The 15769-nt window shown below is 32.0% G+C and overlaps 1 protein-coding gene across 3 annotated transcripts in view; it reads right to left on the minus strand.

Annotated features, from left to right (window-relative positions):
• Positions 1–15769, minus strand: part of LOC140671779 (uncharacterized) — a 57223-nt gene that overhangs the window by 22545 nt on the left and 18909 nt on the right. For all 3 annotated transcript variants that reach the window (XM_072903373.1, XM_072903371.1, XM_072903372.1), the window contains exons 4-7: positions 2052–2150; positions 1044–1216; positions 749–906; positions 92–503 (exon numbers count right to left, since the gene is read on the minus strand). In XM_072903373.1, coding sequence (XP_072759474.1) covers positions 92–503; positions 749–906; positions 1044–1216; positions 2052–2150 — 842 coding nt within the window. The remainder of the gene's footprint in view (positions 1–91; positions 504–748; positions 907–1043; positions 1217–2051; positions 2151–15769) is intronic.

The following is a 15769-nucleotide window of genomic DNA, read 5'->3' on the forward strand; positions in this document are numbered from 1 at the left end:
GTGTACAGCAGAACGTTAATATTACTTAATTATTATTATTGATAAAAATGTTAGAGAAAATAAAAAATGTTGAATGTTGATAACTACTTACAACTAAGTTACAGAAGAAATGGCCGATTTGAGGGTAGACGTGTAACTCTTTCTTCTTGCGGAGGACGCTAAACATGCCACCAATGTTGCTATTATTTATCCTAGTGACTAGAACTGCATCCAATCGGTCTAGATGTCTGGTGAAGTCCCAGAAGCAGGCTTTTCTGGCGAAGCCGCCGTCAACGAGCATGTTAAAACCGTTTATACCAAAAAGCGCGGCGTCACCTTGCCCACCGGGGAAGACGTATAAGGTCGGATGGCTAAATCTAATGTTTCCGACAACGTCCGACGGTTCCATAAGCTGGTCTAACGTTTGCGGCAGGAGGTACTGTCCGATGTAATTCGTGAAACTAGTGATAGCCGGCACGCCAGCTGTAAGGACATCGTCGGGATTCACTCTGACTCTGCAAAATCTGCAAACAGAAGATGGACATAACATATCACGGATAGAAACATAGAAAAAGAAAGAAAGAGAAAGAGAGAAAAAAAAAAAAGGTCTCTCTCTCTCTCTCATATAGGTATACATAACATTTATTTATATTAAAAAAATTTTTTTATCAAACTTCATAAAACATTATATTTTTATGACACACGAGTCAATTGTACAATGAATTAAAACTATTTCAGTTCTGTCGAACAAAAGACGACCGGTACACACCTGCAACAAGCCTCCTTCGATAATCGACTTGTCGTCCAATCGCCGACACCCGCACAATGTATATCTACAGTAACGCTATTCTCGTAGGCACGAAGGACTCTCTGCACTTCATGTTCGCTGAATGCATCCAGAAAGTCTGCGAGACTGAAGGTTCCATCCTGAATAACAATTACTGAATATGTTTCTAATCCAAGATTATTCCGGTCGACATTTCGAGCGACTTTCGCGGCATTAATTAAAAAATAGTTTTTTTCTCGAATCAACGATTGCGTATAGTATATTTTCTTGGAAATACCTGCAATATCCAGGAACCATTGCCGCCGAATGTATATCCAGCATGTATGATGTGCCGATGTTTCGTGAAGCTTGCAAGGAGATTGCGAATACACTGTAACAATGTATTTGTCTGCGGGTGAATGAGAACTTCTGTCACGAGATTCTCGGTGGCATATTGAATCAATCTTTCACCTAAAATCCCATTCAATCTCTTACTAACGGATTATATTAAACACAAAGTATATTAAGTATAAGAAATACGAAATAATAAAAAAATAATAACGCTCGTATTTTGTATGTATCCCATACAGCACAGAAAGATTGTATACACATTGCAACAATCTTTCACCACAATATTGCCATATTGAAAATTCACTGCAAAATGTTGCTGATGCATTATTGCTGTGATATTGCAGTAACGTTAAAATGTCCGCCTTCAGGAAGATTGCAACGAAATATTATAGCAATATTGCAATGTTATGAATTTTCAATAATGCATTGTTACTGCAACCGTCGAGTAATGCATATAAGAATAATATTTTTCTGATAGATAAATATCAGAAGCATATGAACACATAAAATGCGAAAAAGTTGAACTTAAATGTTTGTAACAATTTTTTACCTAAAAAATATTATATTATAAATTTACATAAAATTATATATATAATTTATTATATGTAAATTTATAATATAATATTTCTTAGATAAATATATTATTGCAAAGATTTATTTTAAGTTCAACTTTTTCATATTTTATATGCTTCCTAGACGTTTTAGCCTAAAAAATATAATTATAGAATTTTGATTTTGAAATTTTTCCGAAATATTTATGTTATGTTGCAACAACTGTGCTAATATTTTGTGCATTTATATCTCTGCAATGTTTTTGTAATGTTTCATTGCAATTTGCAATATTGCAACGTTGCTGCAATGTAATTGCAATGATCTGTGCTGTATAGGTAAATATAACTTATATATATAAATATAAAATGTGTGTGTGGTGGAATTAATATATTTTTGTAATTACCATTTCTGGCTTCTTCGCCTTCGGGGGCTTGTGCTACTAAGGCCAATAGTTCCTTCTCCAGATCGACATGACAACTGTCTTTGTCCCATGATAGAAAACCTGCAACATCAAGAAAATCAATGATTGTTAAGTATAGGCAAACTTTAAAAGTAAAATATTCTTTGTACATGTTAAGTAAATTATCGCAGTATCGGAAAGTTTTAAGAATAAAATCTGCATATAAATCAATGCTCTTCAAGATCAAATGTAATTTTAGGTTTCCAGCGACATGCTTTCTCATAAATTTGACCAAGCTTTCCCGAAACTGGCTCTGATATTTTGAATGAAAAGTAGGTTGTTCCCGTTTTAGATCATTGTTGTATGTAAACTAAAGAGCTTGGAATTGCTCTAAACGGATATTTATATCTCAGAAATTAGATAACAGAGAAAAAGTACATAATCTGGAGATTATGATTGTCATTTCAACAATTATTCCACTTATTGTTAGATCTGAATATTTTTAAAAAAGATTATATTCTTTAAATATTATTAAACTATAAAAATTTTTCATATGCAATTATTATATATACTATTATGCTATTATATGTTATTATATATTTTTCATATATGAAAAACTTTTTCCAATCTTTTTGATAAAAGGTTTTAAATTTTTACTTAATTACTGTTAATTATAATATGTTGCATTTATAACATGCATTTAAAATTGTGCGTCATGATAAATCCCAACCCAGTTATCATCGAAGTGTAAGACGTTTACAGGTTAGTGATAATAACTGCGTACAAATGTGCAAAACTGCAGCGGTTTGGCTTCAATAAAGCAAGGGTAATTCAGCCACCGAGTGATGTAAGGTTAAGGTTAAGATGTCGAGCTATGTAGAACCTGTCAAGCTCAGTTATGATTTGATTGATGAGAAAGGTAAATTAAGTATTGTATTACCAGGTACAGTTTTTCGAACGCATGTTTTTCCAGATTTTATTAATGAATAAAAAAGTATATATTTATGGTACAGGTTGAGAAATAGATACAAAAGTTAATACAAATATATTTATTTGTAATATTTTTTTGTTAATGTACTTATAATGCATTATGTTTATAAATTAGATAATTTCGTGTACACACCCAAAAGAATGAATTCATTAGCCATTAAAAGACAATCTTTATGTATAAAAAGTTGTTTGTATTTAAAATAATCAATAAAGAAAAAAACGTATTATGAAAAATAATTAATACAATAATGTACAAGGATTTAACTTGAAAATGCTAATAGCATTTTTCATTCGTAAATTTGCAAATTTATTTTCTATACATGAAAGAAAACATTAATTATAATTTATTATATATACACAATTAATGTAATAAGAGAAACGAGAAAGAATGCATTTCTATCATGACTTAATGCGATAATTAGGATAAATGAATCAGCGATCTCAGTCTGTCATGAGAGTGAATTGCACGGGGCGGTCGTTTCGTGACGTCACCGACACCGCACCCGTCACGTGGTTCCATGCCAGCTGGCAATCGATCGCCGCATATCCTGTACTCACCCTCCATTGCCAACTTTAATGCGGGGATACTCTACTTTTGACACATCGTGCAAAAAGTTTTCGATGCTCTCAATTTATTATTCCAGATACATTTAGGAAAAATTATAAAAAAGCAATAAAAAAAATAACATTAAAATATACAACAAAGAATGAAGTGTGATGTTTTATTCTTATTAATACTAACATATTATTATATGTGTTTGAAAAGAAATATATCATATTTTTATACGTATATGTATATATTGAGAAGATACATTAATATTTATCTCTCAATTTTGTGCAGTAAATTTTTGAAATTCGATCTTATCCATATTTCATGATTTAATCAAGGTGCAAAGTTTTTCTTAGAACGCTTTTTACAGGAGGAAGTGTTAAAAAATTTCCGCCTGCTGTCTTGTGTCGAATTAAAGAATTGATGATGCAGCACAATGGAACGTAACTCGTTGCCAAGGGAGTTCCAACTGGCTCTCGCCTGTAATTCTATACTGGCGTGTACACAGACAAGTCCGGTTCGAGACGTTGCTTAGCAACATTGTAGTATCAATCAATGCCGAGAATAAAGACGAGCCGGAGAAATTAACAAAGAAAAAAAAAAAAAAATAAAGAAAGTAAACGAACGAGAAGCGCGACGGAATCTCCGCTCGGCAATCTTTCGTTGCCTCCAATTTTATCCTCCAATAAGTAAATACGTGTTGCATACTTTCCAGTAAACGTGGATGCTATTTTTAACCGCGACTGATGAAACATATTCACATTCTCGCGAAATTACAGTTAAAACCGCGAATTATGCAAGTTCAGACGAACTTTGCCCAAACGAATCGGATTCGTTAATTAATTAAAGTTACATTCCACTAATTTTCCATACTTTTCCATGCATTTCTGCAATTACGATTGCTTAAGCAGATTTTGAGTAAATAACTTTTTCGATCAATTGTGTAGATTAATATCGAGTATAAAATTTGAGAAAATTGTAAAATCTTTATAATAAGCAGCACGAATGGAATAAATTAAAAAACAAAAAAAAGAAGTTTGTTATTCTATATACATATAAGCAAGCAGCGAAAAATTATATTGCGTCGTCGCAGCTGAATACATCGAGTGTACTTGATGTGTCAAACTGATTGGAAGCCCCGGCTGATACGTGAGAGAAGCCGTTCCTCGTGGATCATGTTACTTAATGCTCACCGATTCCCACCGGTTTCAATCGCAATAAGTGTCAGAGCGATTGCGACAGACCCGAAAATTTGCATAGATCGAGTATCACTTCGAGCGGAATCCATCCCGACTTCTCCAATATAAGATGCATCATCAGCAAAAATTCTTTGACAGAATTGAAAGACTAATTTTTTCAAAAATTGAAAAAATAATCTCCATAATTAACCCTTTGAGTCACAATTGGTCACCCAGAAACCCACCTTCTTTTTCGTAGTTTTTTATTGTTTTAACTACTTTTTTATCAACAAATACCGGATTTTTTGTTTCTACAAAGTCTCTAGAACATCAATAAGTGTAAAAAAATATGAACAGTCATTAATTGTTAATTGCAAAAATACCATATACAATATAAACAAACAGTCAAAATTAGTATTTTTTTACGAAAAAATGCATTTTCTACTAATCTATTATGACAATCAATACGGCAATTTTTTTATAATCTTAGTACACTCTAAAGTACTTTTCAGAATTTTCTTAGAATTTTCCACCGTGTTGTTTTTGTTAAATCCTCCTTGTTTTGATAAAAAATATATAAAAAACAATATTTTCTGTTCTACATTGAAAGTAACAGTGGTATTCTTTTTTAAATTTTTTCTCTGAAGGTCTTTTTAGATCGCAGAATCTGAATCTAAAGGAAAAAAAAATTTAATTTCCAAAATTTAATATAAGGATCCAATATGGCGGAAGTAAAATTTCGTCCGCCATATTGGATCCGCCATCTGGAATTTTGAAAATCTGACAACGAATTCGTAATCAGCGACCCCAAAAACCCTTATATAACAAATTTTATAAAATACTGACAATTAGAAAAATTTGTGACTCAAAGGGTTAATTCGAGAAATATTATATTTGCGCTTTTATAACTTCAGGAATCAACTTGCAGAAATTATGACAGTTTTAGGGCAATTTTCGCCAAAATTCGCGTAAATTTGATAATTAATTTGATAACGCGGGCTTATATAGTTAATTGATTAAATAATTAACCGCACAGTTAATTACTAAATAATTAATTAGTATGTTGATTAATTATTATCGGCAGATTAATGATGTAAAATTTAAGTTAAGGTTCTCTGATGCATATTTCACGTTTTGCTTACAGTTATTTTTGCAGCTTCCATTTATTTGAGATAAATAATGTTCTCGCGTGAGGCCGAGCATTTCGCCGATAGGTCTCTTATTCTCTCGTTTGTTATCGAAGTGGTTGCTAATTGTAGCTAATGAATTCTATGACGCATTATCGTATCGTCTGTTCATTCACTATTTAACTCGAGCACTCGAAACGGCATTGCGTCAATGTATAACTTACTTAGTCAATTAAGGAAGCCAAATGCTATTAATTAAACGCGTGACTATTATAAAAGAGTATCAGTCTATGCGTGTAATGAATCGATAACTCGACGGTACGTTAAATGAGGACTCGAGAAAAATGGAACTTATCAGTGGGAGAAAAGGGGATTTTAAATATCGAATATCTGTCAATCCGTGGATATTCCCTAGAAATCTTTCATTATTCTTTTTTTTTTTTAATTTGTCAGGTTAGATCTTTTTGTTGTCTCTACCGAATATTCGTTTCTTTAGATTGGTAATTTAATTAGAACACACAATGCCAAGGATAAATACGGTTTGCAATTGCAGTTAAGGGTAAAGTGCCTGTTAATTAAAACTAGATTGCTTTAATTAAATTGTCCATGTAGATCACGTGTATGCTCGTGAATCGCGCGTTCCCGTGTAATGAGACGAATGATTCGCGAAATCGAAAGAACCGTATAGAATTCTGTCGAGTAAAAACGCAGACGAGTGAATAGATTCGATTGTGCGAATTTCGACAATTGGAACGAGAGAAGAACGCTTCGTGAATAAAATGACAGCTGTCATCGTGTTAAAAATGGTACCGTGCATTTGTTTCACCGTTCAATCCTGCTTTTAATCATAAGAGCGATATATATCGCGGTCAGTTTGTACATACGAGTATGAAAATACGTGTAAGCACGCACGTATACATGTCACATTTTCAAGTCACAGACGTCAACGTATCCAGTGTCCCGCGGTGTTTCCGGTTTTAACATGTGACGGTTCTGACATGTCGCTTCTATCTCTCGCACAATGAGGATGTATCTAAATAGGCAATCGTTATGCGAAAAGCGTAGGATGTTTTCACGATTGTCAGCGGTAATGCGGAGTGTACTTATTTATAAAAAGGGAAAAAGATCCAAGGCCAGGATTTCATCTCAACAAGGTCTCCTCCGTAAAGTCATGTTACACAGAGAATTTGATTTTATTACTGACCTGTAAAATTTCTGCAAACCGAGCAAACTAATATCATCGCACGAAGACGAAGAAATTCTTGACATTGTAAAAATGGCTGATGCATATTATTATTAGATTCGAAATAGAAAATAATTATTCGAAACAATTTCTATACTATATTTTCGAAATGAAAAATTCTATCCTATTAATTCTTGTGATCTCTCGCGGATACATATGAGAGATATTTGACACTCGCCATGTCCCTATGGATTAGTAGCTCAAGCTAAGTATAGACAAAACTGCACGTTTCTTCACGGCAGCTTCGTACATCTCTTAGCGCGCTCGCGTTTCTCGATTTGCATTTGACTTCCTTTTTTTTCCCTTAGCCGTTGGATGCCGGGAATGTTGGGTTTGTCCCGACTATGTTTAGAAATGGTTTCTCGTTGTCCTCCTGCCTGCAACGCGTCTACGATGCGTGTAGTAAGTACACGTGCGGCGTGACGTACCGCTTTAACATAGCACCGGAAAAAGATCATTATACGTATATATAATATATTCTTTAACTCCTCTACAGAAAATAATGTTTAAAAATTATTTTACATGAATTTGAAGAGGAAAACTGTATATTTTACCTTTTCACGAAAATACGAGAATAATACGTCTCTGTGCAATTGGAATTTTCAACTGCAGCAGGACGATAATCGCAATGGAATATCCGTTATAAGTACAAACGTGCCAGTGTTCTAACATCTCTTGAGGATACCGCAAATATCGGCTAACTGAAATATAAGCGGAATGTAAAGCCTTTGTAACGTAAGAGGGTCGAAAAGTTTCTAGGAAAATTGCTGACGCCGTTCCCGATTAATCTTTCCAAAGAAAATGCTGAAGAGGAGGTCAATGTGACGACCTCCGTTACTGCTCACAGATAATCCGCGTACATGTTTTATTTTAAAATTTTTTGTTTCATATAAATAAAAAAAAAGAAAGATAAAAAATAGATGTATAATATAAAATTGATTTTATACAAATATTTTTTTGGGGGGAGAGGAGATAAAGTTTCAAGTCTATATTTGGAATAATATATAAATTTTATACATGTGTATAAACTTAATATAAATATCATAATTTAACATAAATTTAATAACATGTATAAAAATATATACATATGCATGCGATATGCGCGTGATTCGATTAATAATATTAATAAATATAAATATATGTGATCATGTCTTATTGTTAGTTTGATTTTGTTCTGTCAAGGGTCTTTGATCGAATGTGGAGTTTGACAGGCCGAAAGTAGATTCGGAGAGGAAAATAGTAGCGGATACTCAGAAATGCAGTGCATGACCTCGGTAGAGGGAGCATAGAGATCGACCTAGCTCACTCGTAGCTATTTATATTTCCAAGACAAGGGCGAAGACCTGAATCAAGGATTGAAAGTAGATGTGACAGGGAGCGTCCTTTTTGCGTCGAAAAACCGTGGTAAAAAAAAGGGATATTTTATTTTAGAGGAAAATTATGTTTACCAGAAATTATAAAAATTCCAATATCTTGATATTCTAAAATACCTTTCTGAGAAAAAACGATAGAAAAAGAAATTCTTTTCTATTTTTTCTCTTTTCTCTTGTAAAATTTTATCCGGAATAAAGATTGTAATTATGCCACTTTTCACGATGTAGCACAAATATCTCGGTCATGACGTAGATGGAAACAAAGCGGTCAGTAGATTTGAAATAATAAACGAGCTAAATATAAAAAATATGCCCAGAGTATCTAATACTATTCTTCACCCTCTGTAATATTTTTCGTAATATACATACAATATATAAAAAAATAGATATTTTAGAAATTAAATTTAATTAAAGAGAAATATAATACAATCTATTAATTTTGTATATCACTGTAATTTCACGCTACTGTAATTTCAGCTTTAAATATTTTTTAATAAGCAGTATCGCGCGAAGAATTAATCTTAACTAATGCATATTCCTATACATGTGAGAGAGATGTAAAAAAAATATATATAAAAATGTAAAAAAATATATAAAATTGTAAAAAAATACGAGAGTGAAAAAAAATGCATTAAAATTGCTTCAAGTAATTGCATATCGAAACGATTTCGAATTTTATAGAGATTGCAATGCACGATGTAATTTATATCGCGTTATACATTATTCAGGCAAACTGCTATAAAATGATCAAAGTGCTAACGCTGAGGGATGAAACGGCCGCATAAACTGAACGGTTAAGTGTAATTCGCGCCGACAATTTAACGCTCACGTCAATTGGGATCGCGCACCAGCTGCGACTTCTTCGCGGCCGAAAATGAATGCGATGACTCACGGGCGAGGTCAAAGCACGTGGATTTTCATAATTGTTGCCGTACAGCTCGCTCGTCTAGACATCGAGATGCATCTATGATACAGAGAGAGAGAGAAGAGAGGAAATGAAAAAGGGGCTCGCCCACTGTGGATTATGCGCCTCTCTTGCATCTCGCATTGCGAAACTTGCCCGACCACCCCGTCATGAATGCATTTCTTCCTCTCTCGTTCTCTTTTCAGTCTACCTTTCAAATATACATATCCACTTAGCAATAACGTGGACTGCGTCGTGGATGCCATAGAACGTAGGAAAAATTCCAATCTTGTCGGATGATTAATGAAGGAAGCGGAAGAGAGGCGCGCGTTGGCGTCCGTTGGCATTTTCTTCCAACGTGTATACGCATTTATTACAGTCGATGTGAGAGCGAAGTGGAAATGGACGAACGTAATTCCGTAAATATGTAAGATCCGCGCGGATTTTGAAGCGATAAATTTTTTATGATATTCGTCGGAGAAAATCTGATTATTCCTAATCCAGATAAGAGAGGAAAAAGAGCACGGAAAGAATCCTTGAAGAGAACACTCTTGCGAATTGTTTTACGTCAGAGATTTCCGTTGAATTTATATCTGACGTAAAGTCTAAACGCAGATACGATGGCAACCACGATGAAACGAAAGTTTTGGCACAAGTTTTCCCGCGCATGTATTTCACCATCGCCGGCTGCAAATTTGTTCGCTGATGTATGTTAAGTTCATTTCGAAGCAAAATCGACGCCGTCAACAGGATGGTGACAATGCAAGAGCGAGGGAAAAAGATGAATGTGCTATGAACCGTAGGTTCCTAGGTAACGTGACCCGTTTGTAGTTCAAGCGTGTCTGAATTGCTTCGGCTTCACGAGGTCTACACTTGTCCTCGCTTAGGGACGCACGACCACATCGTCTGCGATCAGCGGATCGTTTATATCCACCACGCACTATTGCTTACGATTACTTTATGGCCTTGCCGTAATCAGGAATTAAGCACGATATAATTTCACTGAGATCTTCAATGCTACAGGAAAACATTTTATATATATATATAAATAATAAAAAGATACATCCCTCTCTCCTTTTTTCACGTCAGTCAAATATGGAAATTTATTTCCGTCCTTTTATACAATACCTTCTTTCTCTCTCTAACTCTCTAGCGTTGTCATATTTATTTATATCGCGGAAACTATTTTGTTTTATTCCTATTTTATTAAAATCTATAACGCAGAAATCTAACTTTATCGCAATAATATTTATTTAACCCCCGATCAGTCAATATGTGTGAATATAATCATCAACAAAGTTTTAATCGACTAATTGAATCAAAGTCTAGTGAATTGGAGCAAACCTCTTTGGCTTTCTGCAGTTGCAAACCTAATGAATTGAGGGCACTTTGGAGGTGTCTTGTACATTAACTTTAGAACGTTAAACTATCCGAATATGTAGATACATATTAAAGTTTACACTCAAAGTTTGAATTCGAAGCCATACGATAAAAGTGGGATAAGTTGGTAATACATTAATATTAAAGGAATTGTTTAAGAGATATTGATTGACAGAGAATCAAATGTAAATATTAAAATTTTAAAAGCAAAGATAAAAATAAACGTTCATATTTGATTAGCTTTATTAAGGATGTTTAGCACCTACCATCGGAGCAAAAAGTAGTCGAAATTGACGAATATATATTTTTCTCATATATCTTAATATATGATTATTATAAAGATTGCATAAAATCTTATTATTTATTCATAGCTAGGGTGTAGAAATGTATTTTCTAACTTCTGTTGCTTTTTTTCGGAGAATTTTCGTGTTTCTTAACTTATAATGAGAAACTTTTATCATTGACGGTACCTCGATTTCAACATTACAGCACAAAATTTGAATTATAAAAATAAAAGAATTTACTCGTACAGAGTAATTTAAAATGTCAGAATAAAAATTATAATAGTGAATAATGACAAAATATACAAGATTTTTAACTATTTCTTTGATAATTTTAATAATTTGTCATTTCTCCGAGAAGAAAGAAATGTGGCAACATGGTAATTTTTCATAAGTTGGTCAAATTGCAAATTGACATATGAGGCCTAGTCGTTTCTCGCTTACACGTTTGTATATAGAGGCTTTTTCAGATGAAAAGATAAGTTATTTAAAAATGTCAAAAGAAGGCTCAGCTGAATGTTATGTTGCCACGTTTTCACAATAAATAATATGTCATCTCGGATAATAGGACGAAATTGAGAAAATTATATTCAATATCTTTTGAACTGGTCAGTACTTGACCAAAATTATGTGATCAGATATTTCCTCTATATTTAAACTATATTTTTGCAAATTTTGAATAAATTCTTATTATTATTTCTATCTATTTTAACTCTTAAATCAACACAATCACAGATTTTTTATAAGATAGAAAATCTGTAATCGTATCAATTTAAGGGCTAAAAAGGACAGAAATAATTATATTTATACTTATTTATATAAATAATGATATTTATATTAATACTTTTACTTATAATTAGATCCACAAAATAATTATATTTATAATAATATCGACGGGTAAATTCATTACAAATTAAAATTTTTGATACTTTTGATTGCTTCAGTTAATCAACTCTAGGTTTTTTTATAAGTCTCTGAACATGTATCAGAACAATCTGTGCAAATTTTATTAAATTCCTATATTTTTAAAAATAGGTACTAAACATCCTTAATCAAGAGATAAACGATGTTGTAGAAGTCAAAAATATACGTGCAATTAGAATTAAAGAACCATAATTCAATGGAAAAAGAACCCTTTACAGAGTACTGTCTCTCTGGCATTTATTTACGACGGTTGTGCGTGTATTGGTCTCGGGGTCAGGTTCAAGAACGAGGTAGTCGAGAGGCGAAGTCCCGCGACTCTCCGACTCGCGACAGAGAGTGAGAAAGCGAACTGGCGTGGCAAATGCCACGATAAAATTAGATCTGCTATATTCAGTTGCACGCACACACGCCGAAAGTGTGAAATGGTCAACCGCACCCCGCTCTTATTTCGTCCGCGAAATAATGACCGACACGTTGGGATGACACGTGAAATAAAAATGTGCAGAGAAAAAAAGCTTACAAAAATTTAAATAAAGCAATAAAATAAGGGAAATTTCCTTCTTCGCGTTTATTTTTGCAATTAATTACATTTTAATAGATTATACATTATTAATAGTTAATAAATAAATAAGTAAAACATTATTATTATTATTAATAGTTATTACTGCGAGATTTTAATTTATGACGTTTATCTTTTACGTGCGTTCGATTTCCAGAATTTGTAATAATTTATGAAATTTATTTACTTACAAAAAAATGAAGATGAAAATTATCGTAATAATTTTGTTCAAAGGTACATTAGATTCCATCAAGATAAGTTTTCGAACATTATTATATATATCTTATCTGGTTTCTCCGTAAACGTTAATTAACGTAGACATGTATTAGGGTCACGTATAATTATTATCGTACAAGTCACTTCGTAAATTATGCAGCCATAATGTATTCGGGCTCTCAATTCTTCGAGTAGCTAGATGGAAAAGCTCGTTTGTACTTGGTTCACAAGTAGTGTACTATTAAAATATACCAGTCCCTTCAGTATCCTTAACCCATTTACTACATGCCATAAATTTGCCAAATTTCATACTGTTTTACATTGACGTATAATATCTACATCATTAAAAATTATTTCTATAGCAAGATATTTATTAAAGTAAATATTTTTTCTAAATAGAAAAATAATCTTTTTTCAGATTTATATAATATAATTACAGAAATATGTGTGTGTGTGTATGTAAATAATTTTGTACATACAATTTGTTATACAATATGCATATATTATATAAAAAATTTTCAAAGAGAAGAAAGAGATGAAAGGAAAGGAAATATATAATATATTATTATGTATATCTACATAATTATGTAAATATATACACTACGCAAAAAAATTAAAGGGCCACTTTCTTTCATATAAAAAAAAAAAAAAAAAACAATTTTCAAGTAGGTGCAATTTCCTTAAAAATAATCGGAATAAAATCAATAAAAAAGCTTGAAGTATCTAATTTTCGAATCTTGATTGAATTTCAATTCTTTCTATTAATTACAAAATTGTAAGAAAGCGACGTCTGTCGATTAAACAAATTTTTCAAAAGTTTGTCTAAGAATATAAAATTAAAAAAAAATCCTGGCACGATTTCATTAATTTGATATTAAAGAGCAGAGTTTTAGCTTTAATTTCTTTTTTAATGAATGTTCTATAACTTTTTTTCGCCGAGCAAAATTGAGTTATTGACTTTGAACGCTTACAAGTAATGAAAAAATGATCATACAATAATCATTAATTTAAATTTTTAAAGTGTACAGAAGAAAAACTTAATACTTCGACCTTTTGTAGGATTAACTGGAATGCTTTCTACTTGTAAATGTTGTGGAGTTTATGAAACTTTTAGCGTTTTTTTATTAATTAACTTTCATTGATTTAAATAAAAAAAGATAAAAGTGTAATTTTTACTTGATTTTTAAGTAACACTTACGCTTTAAAAATGAATAATAATTGAAAAAATAATAGAAGCATTTAAAGTGCTAACTTTTCTCTTTAAATTGTTTTTTTTTTTAATAAGAAAGTGGTCCTTTAATTCTTTCATTGTATAAGTATCTTAATCTTTATATAATTCTTTATATTAATTTGTATAATATATTAATATAACATATTATAATATATTATACATTAATATATCACAATTAATATATCACAACAGTATATTAATATATACTACTTATATAATAAATTAATATATTTTTTTCTCTAAAAATTCTCATATAATATTTATAAGAAAACATGATAATTAAACAGGATATATTTGTGATATAAGAAACGTAAAGAAATTTAAAGTCTTTTTAACGCAAAACGTAGATTACTTCTTGAACGACATCAACAATCAGGAAATTCGCTCAGAGATTAACGCGTATAATTTACGAAGTTTCCATTTGAATGCAACACGCGGAACGTCAGGTGACAGAACCTCGAGATGAACCTCGCAGATGATCCGTACAATCTAATTTGACAAATCCCCAAAGCCGCGATCCACTCGGATAATACCGGCATCGTGTAACTCCAACTTTCTCGATCCTCCCCACGTCCTCAATCATGATTCATGTCGGCAACTATGCCTTCCTACCTTGTGTCTATATATACTTATATATATGTATATACAATACGTGCACACACGCGTACAAGAATATCTATATATATTTACATATGTATTACCGGACCCCCGGTACATAAAACGTTGATATGCCAATCCTACGATCATATAGTACATACATTCATATCTATATTCACACGTACAGATCACGCATACTCGCAAAAGTTCCCTGCCTATCTTACCTTTCCATTCGCACATTTCTCCCGCGTCGCGTTTAATAAAAACGCAAAATGCATTTTGCGAAGGGCGCGATATATTGATATTCAGTGCCTTCCAATATTTCGGTGCCGGTTTCCCTTTTGATCTCCGAGCGAGCGAGAGGAAATAGACTCGGCTTACGCTCTTCTCGTACAGGAAAGCTCCGATTTATTGACGCGAGTGTTATGTCATATTATTCGCACGTATGTACATCACACTCGTAATCAATGAAGCGGCGTAAAGTGCGCATTAACCCTTTCGCTATTCCGAGCATGTTCAGCCGGCTAGAATCGAGAGATACCGTCGTCGATCAAGTTTCTCGTCGTCTTATTACGTCATTATTTTATCCCAATTTACGTGAGACGTGGCAATTCGATCTCCGTGATATAATGAGTTAAAAATTACGAGGATACGACATGTCAATGTTTATTTTTCCAAATATAAAGGAAAGTTGTCAATATCGTAAAATTTACGAGATTATTATATTTCCTATTTGGCATTAAATTGAACGTAAATTTATATTGAGCATTTTAGCTTGATGTTTAAAGCACTCATATTAAACCTTTAATCTTGTATGAAGAAAAAATTAATTTATTATAAATCTTTTTATGACACATATAGTGTAAAAAATACCATTTAAACAATTGGTCTCCTAAATCATACCTATCAGTTTCTAAAATAATATTTTCTTTAAAAATAATAAATTTGCGAATGAAAATAAAAAAAATATATGAATGAAAAAAAGAAATCATTTACTCTGAATATTTCTGTATTTTTATTCTTAATAATATATATAATATTTATATATATATTATTAAGAATAAAAATGCAGAAATATTCAACATATAATAATTAACAAATAACATATTTTTATTAATAAAATAAATCATATCTTATCAGTAACAAATAAAGAAAAAATATTTAACAT

This window comes from Anoplolepis gracilipes, chromosome 12, assembly GCF_047496725.1.
Source record: "Anoplolepis gracilipes chromosome 12, ASM4749672v1, whole genome shotgun sequence".
In the NCBI taxonomy this organism is placed as follows: domain Eukaryota; kingdom Metazoa; phylum Arthropoda; class Insecta; order Hymenoptera; family Formicidae; genus Anoplolepis; species Anoplolepis gracilipes.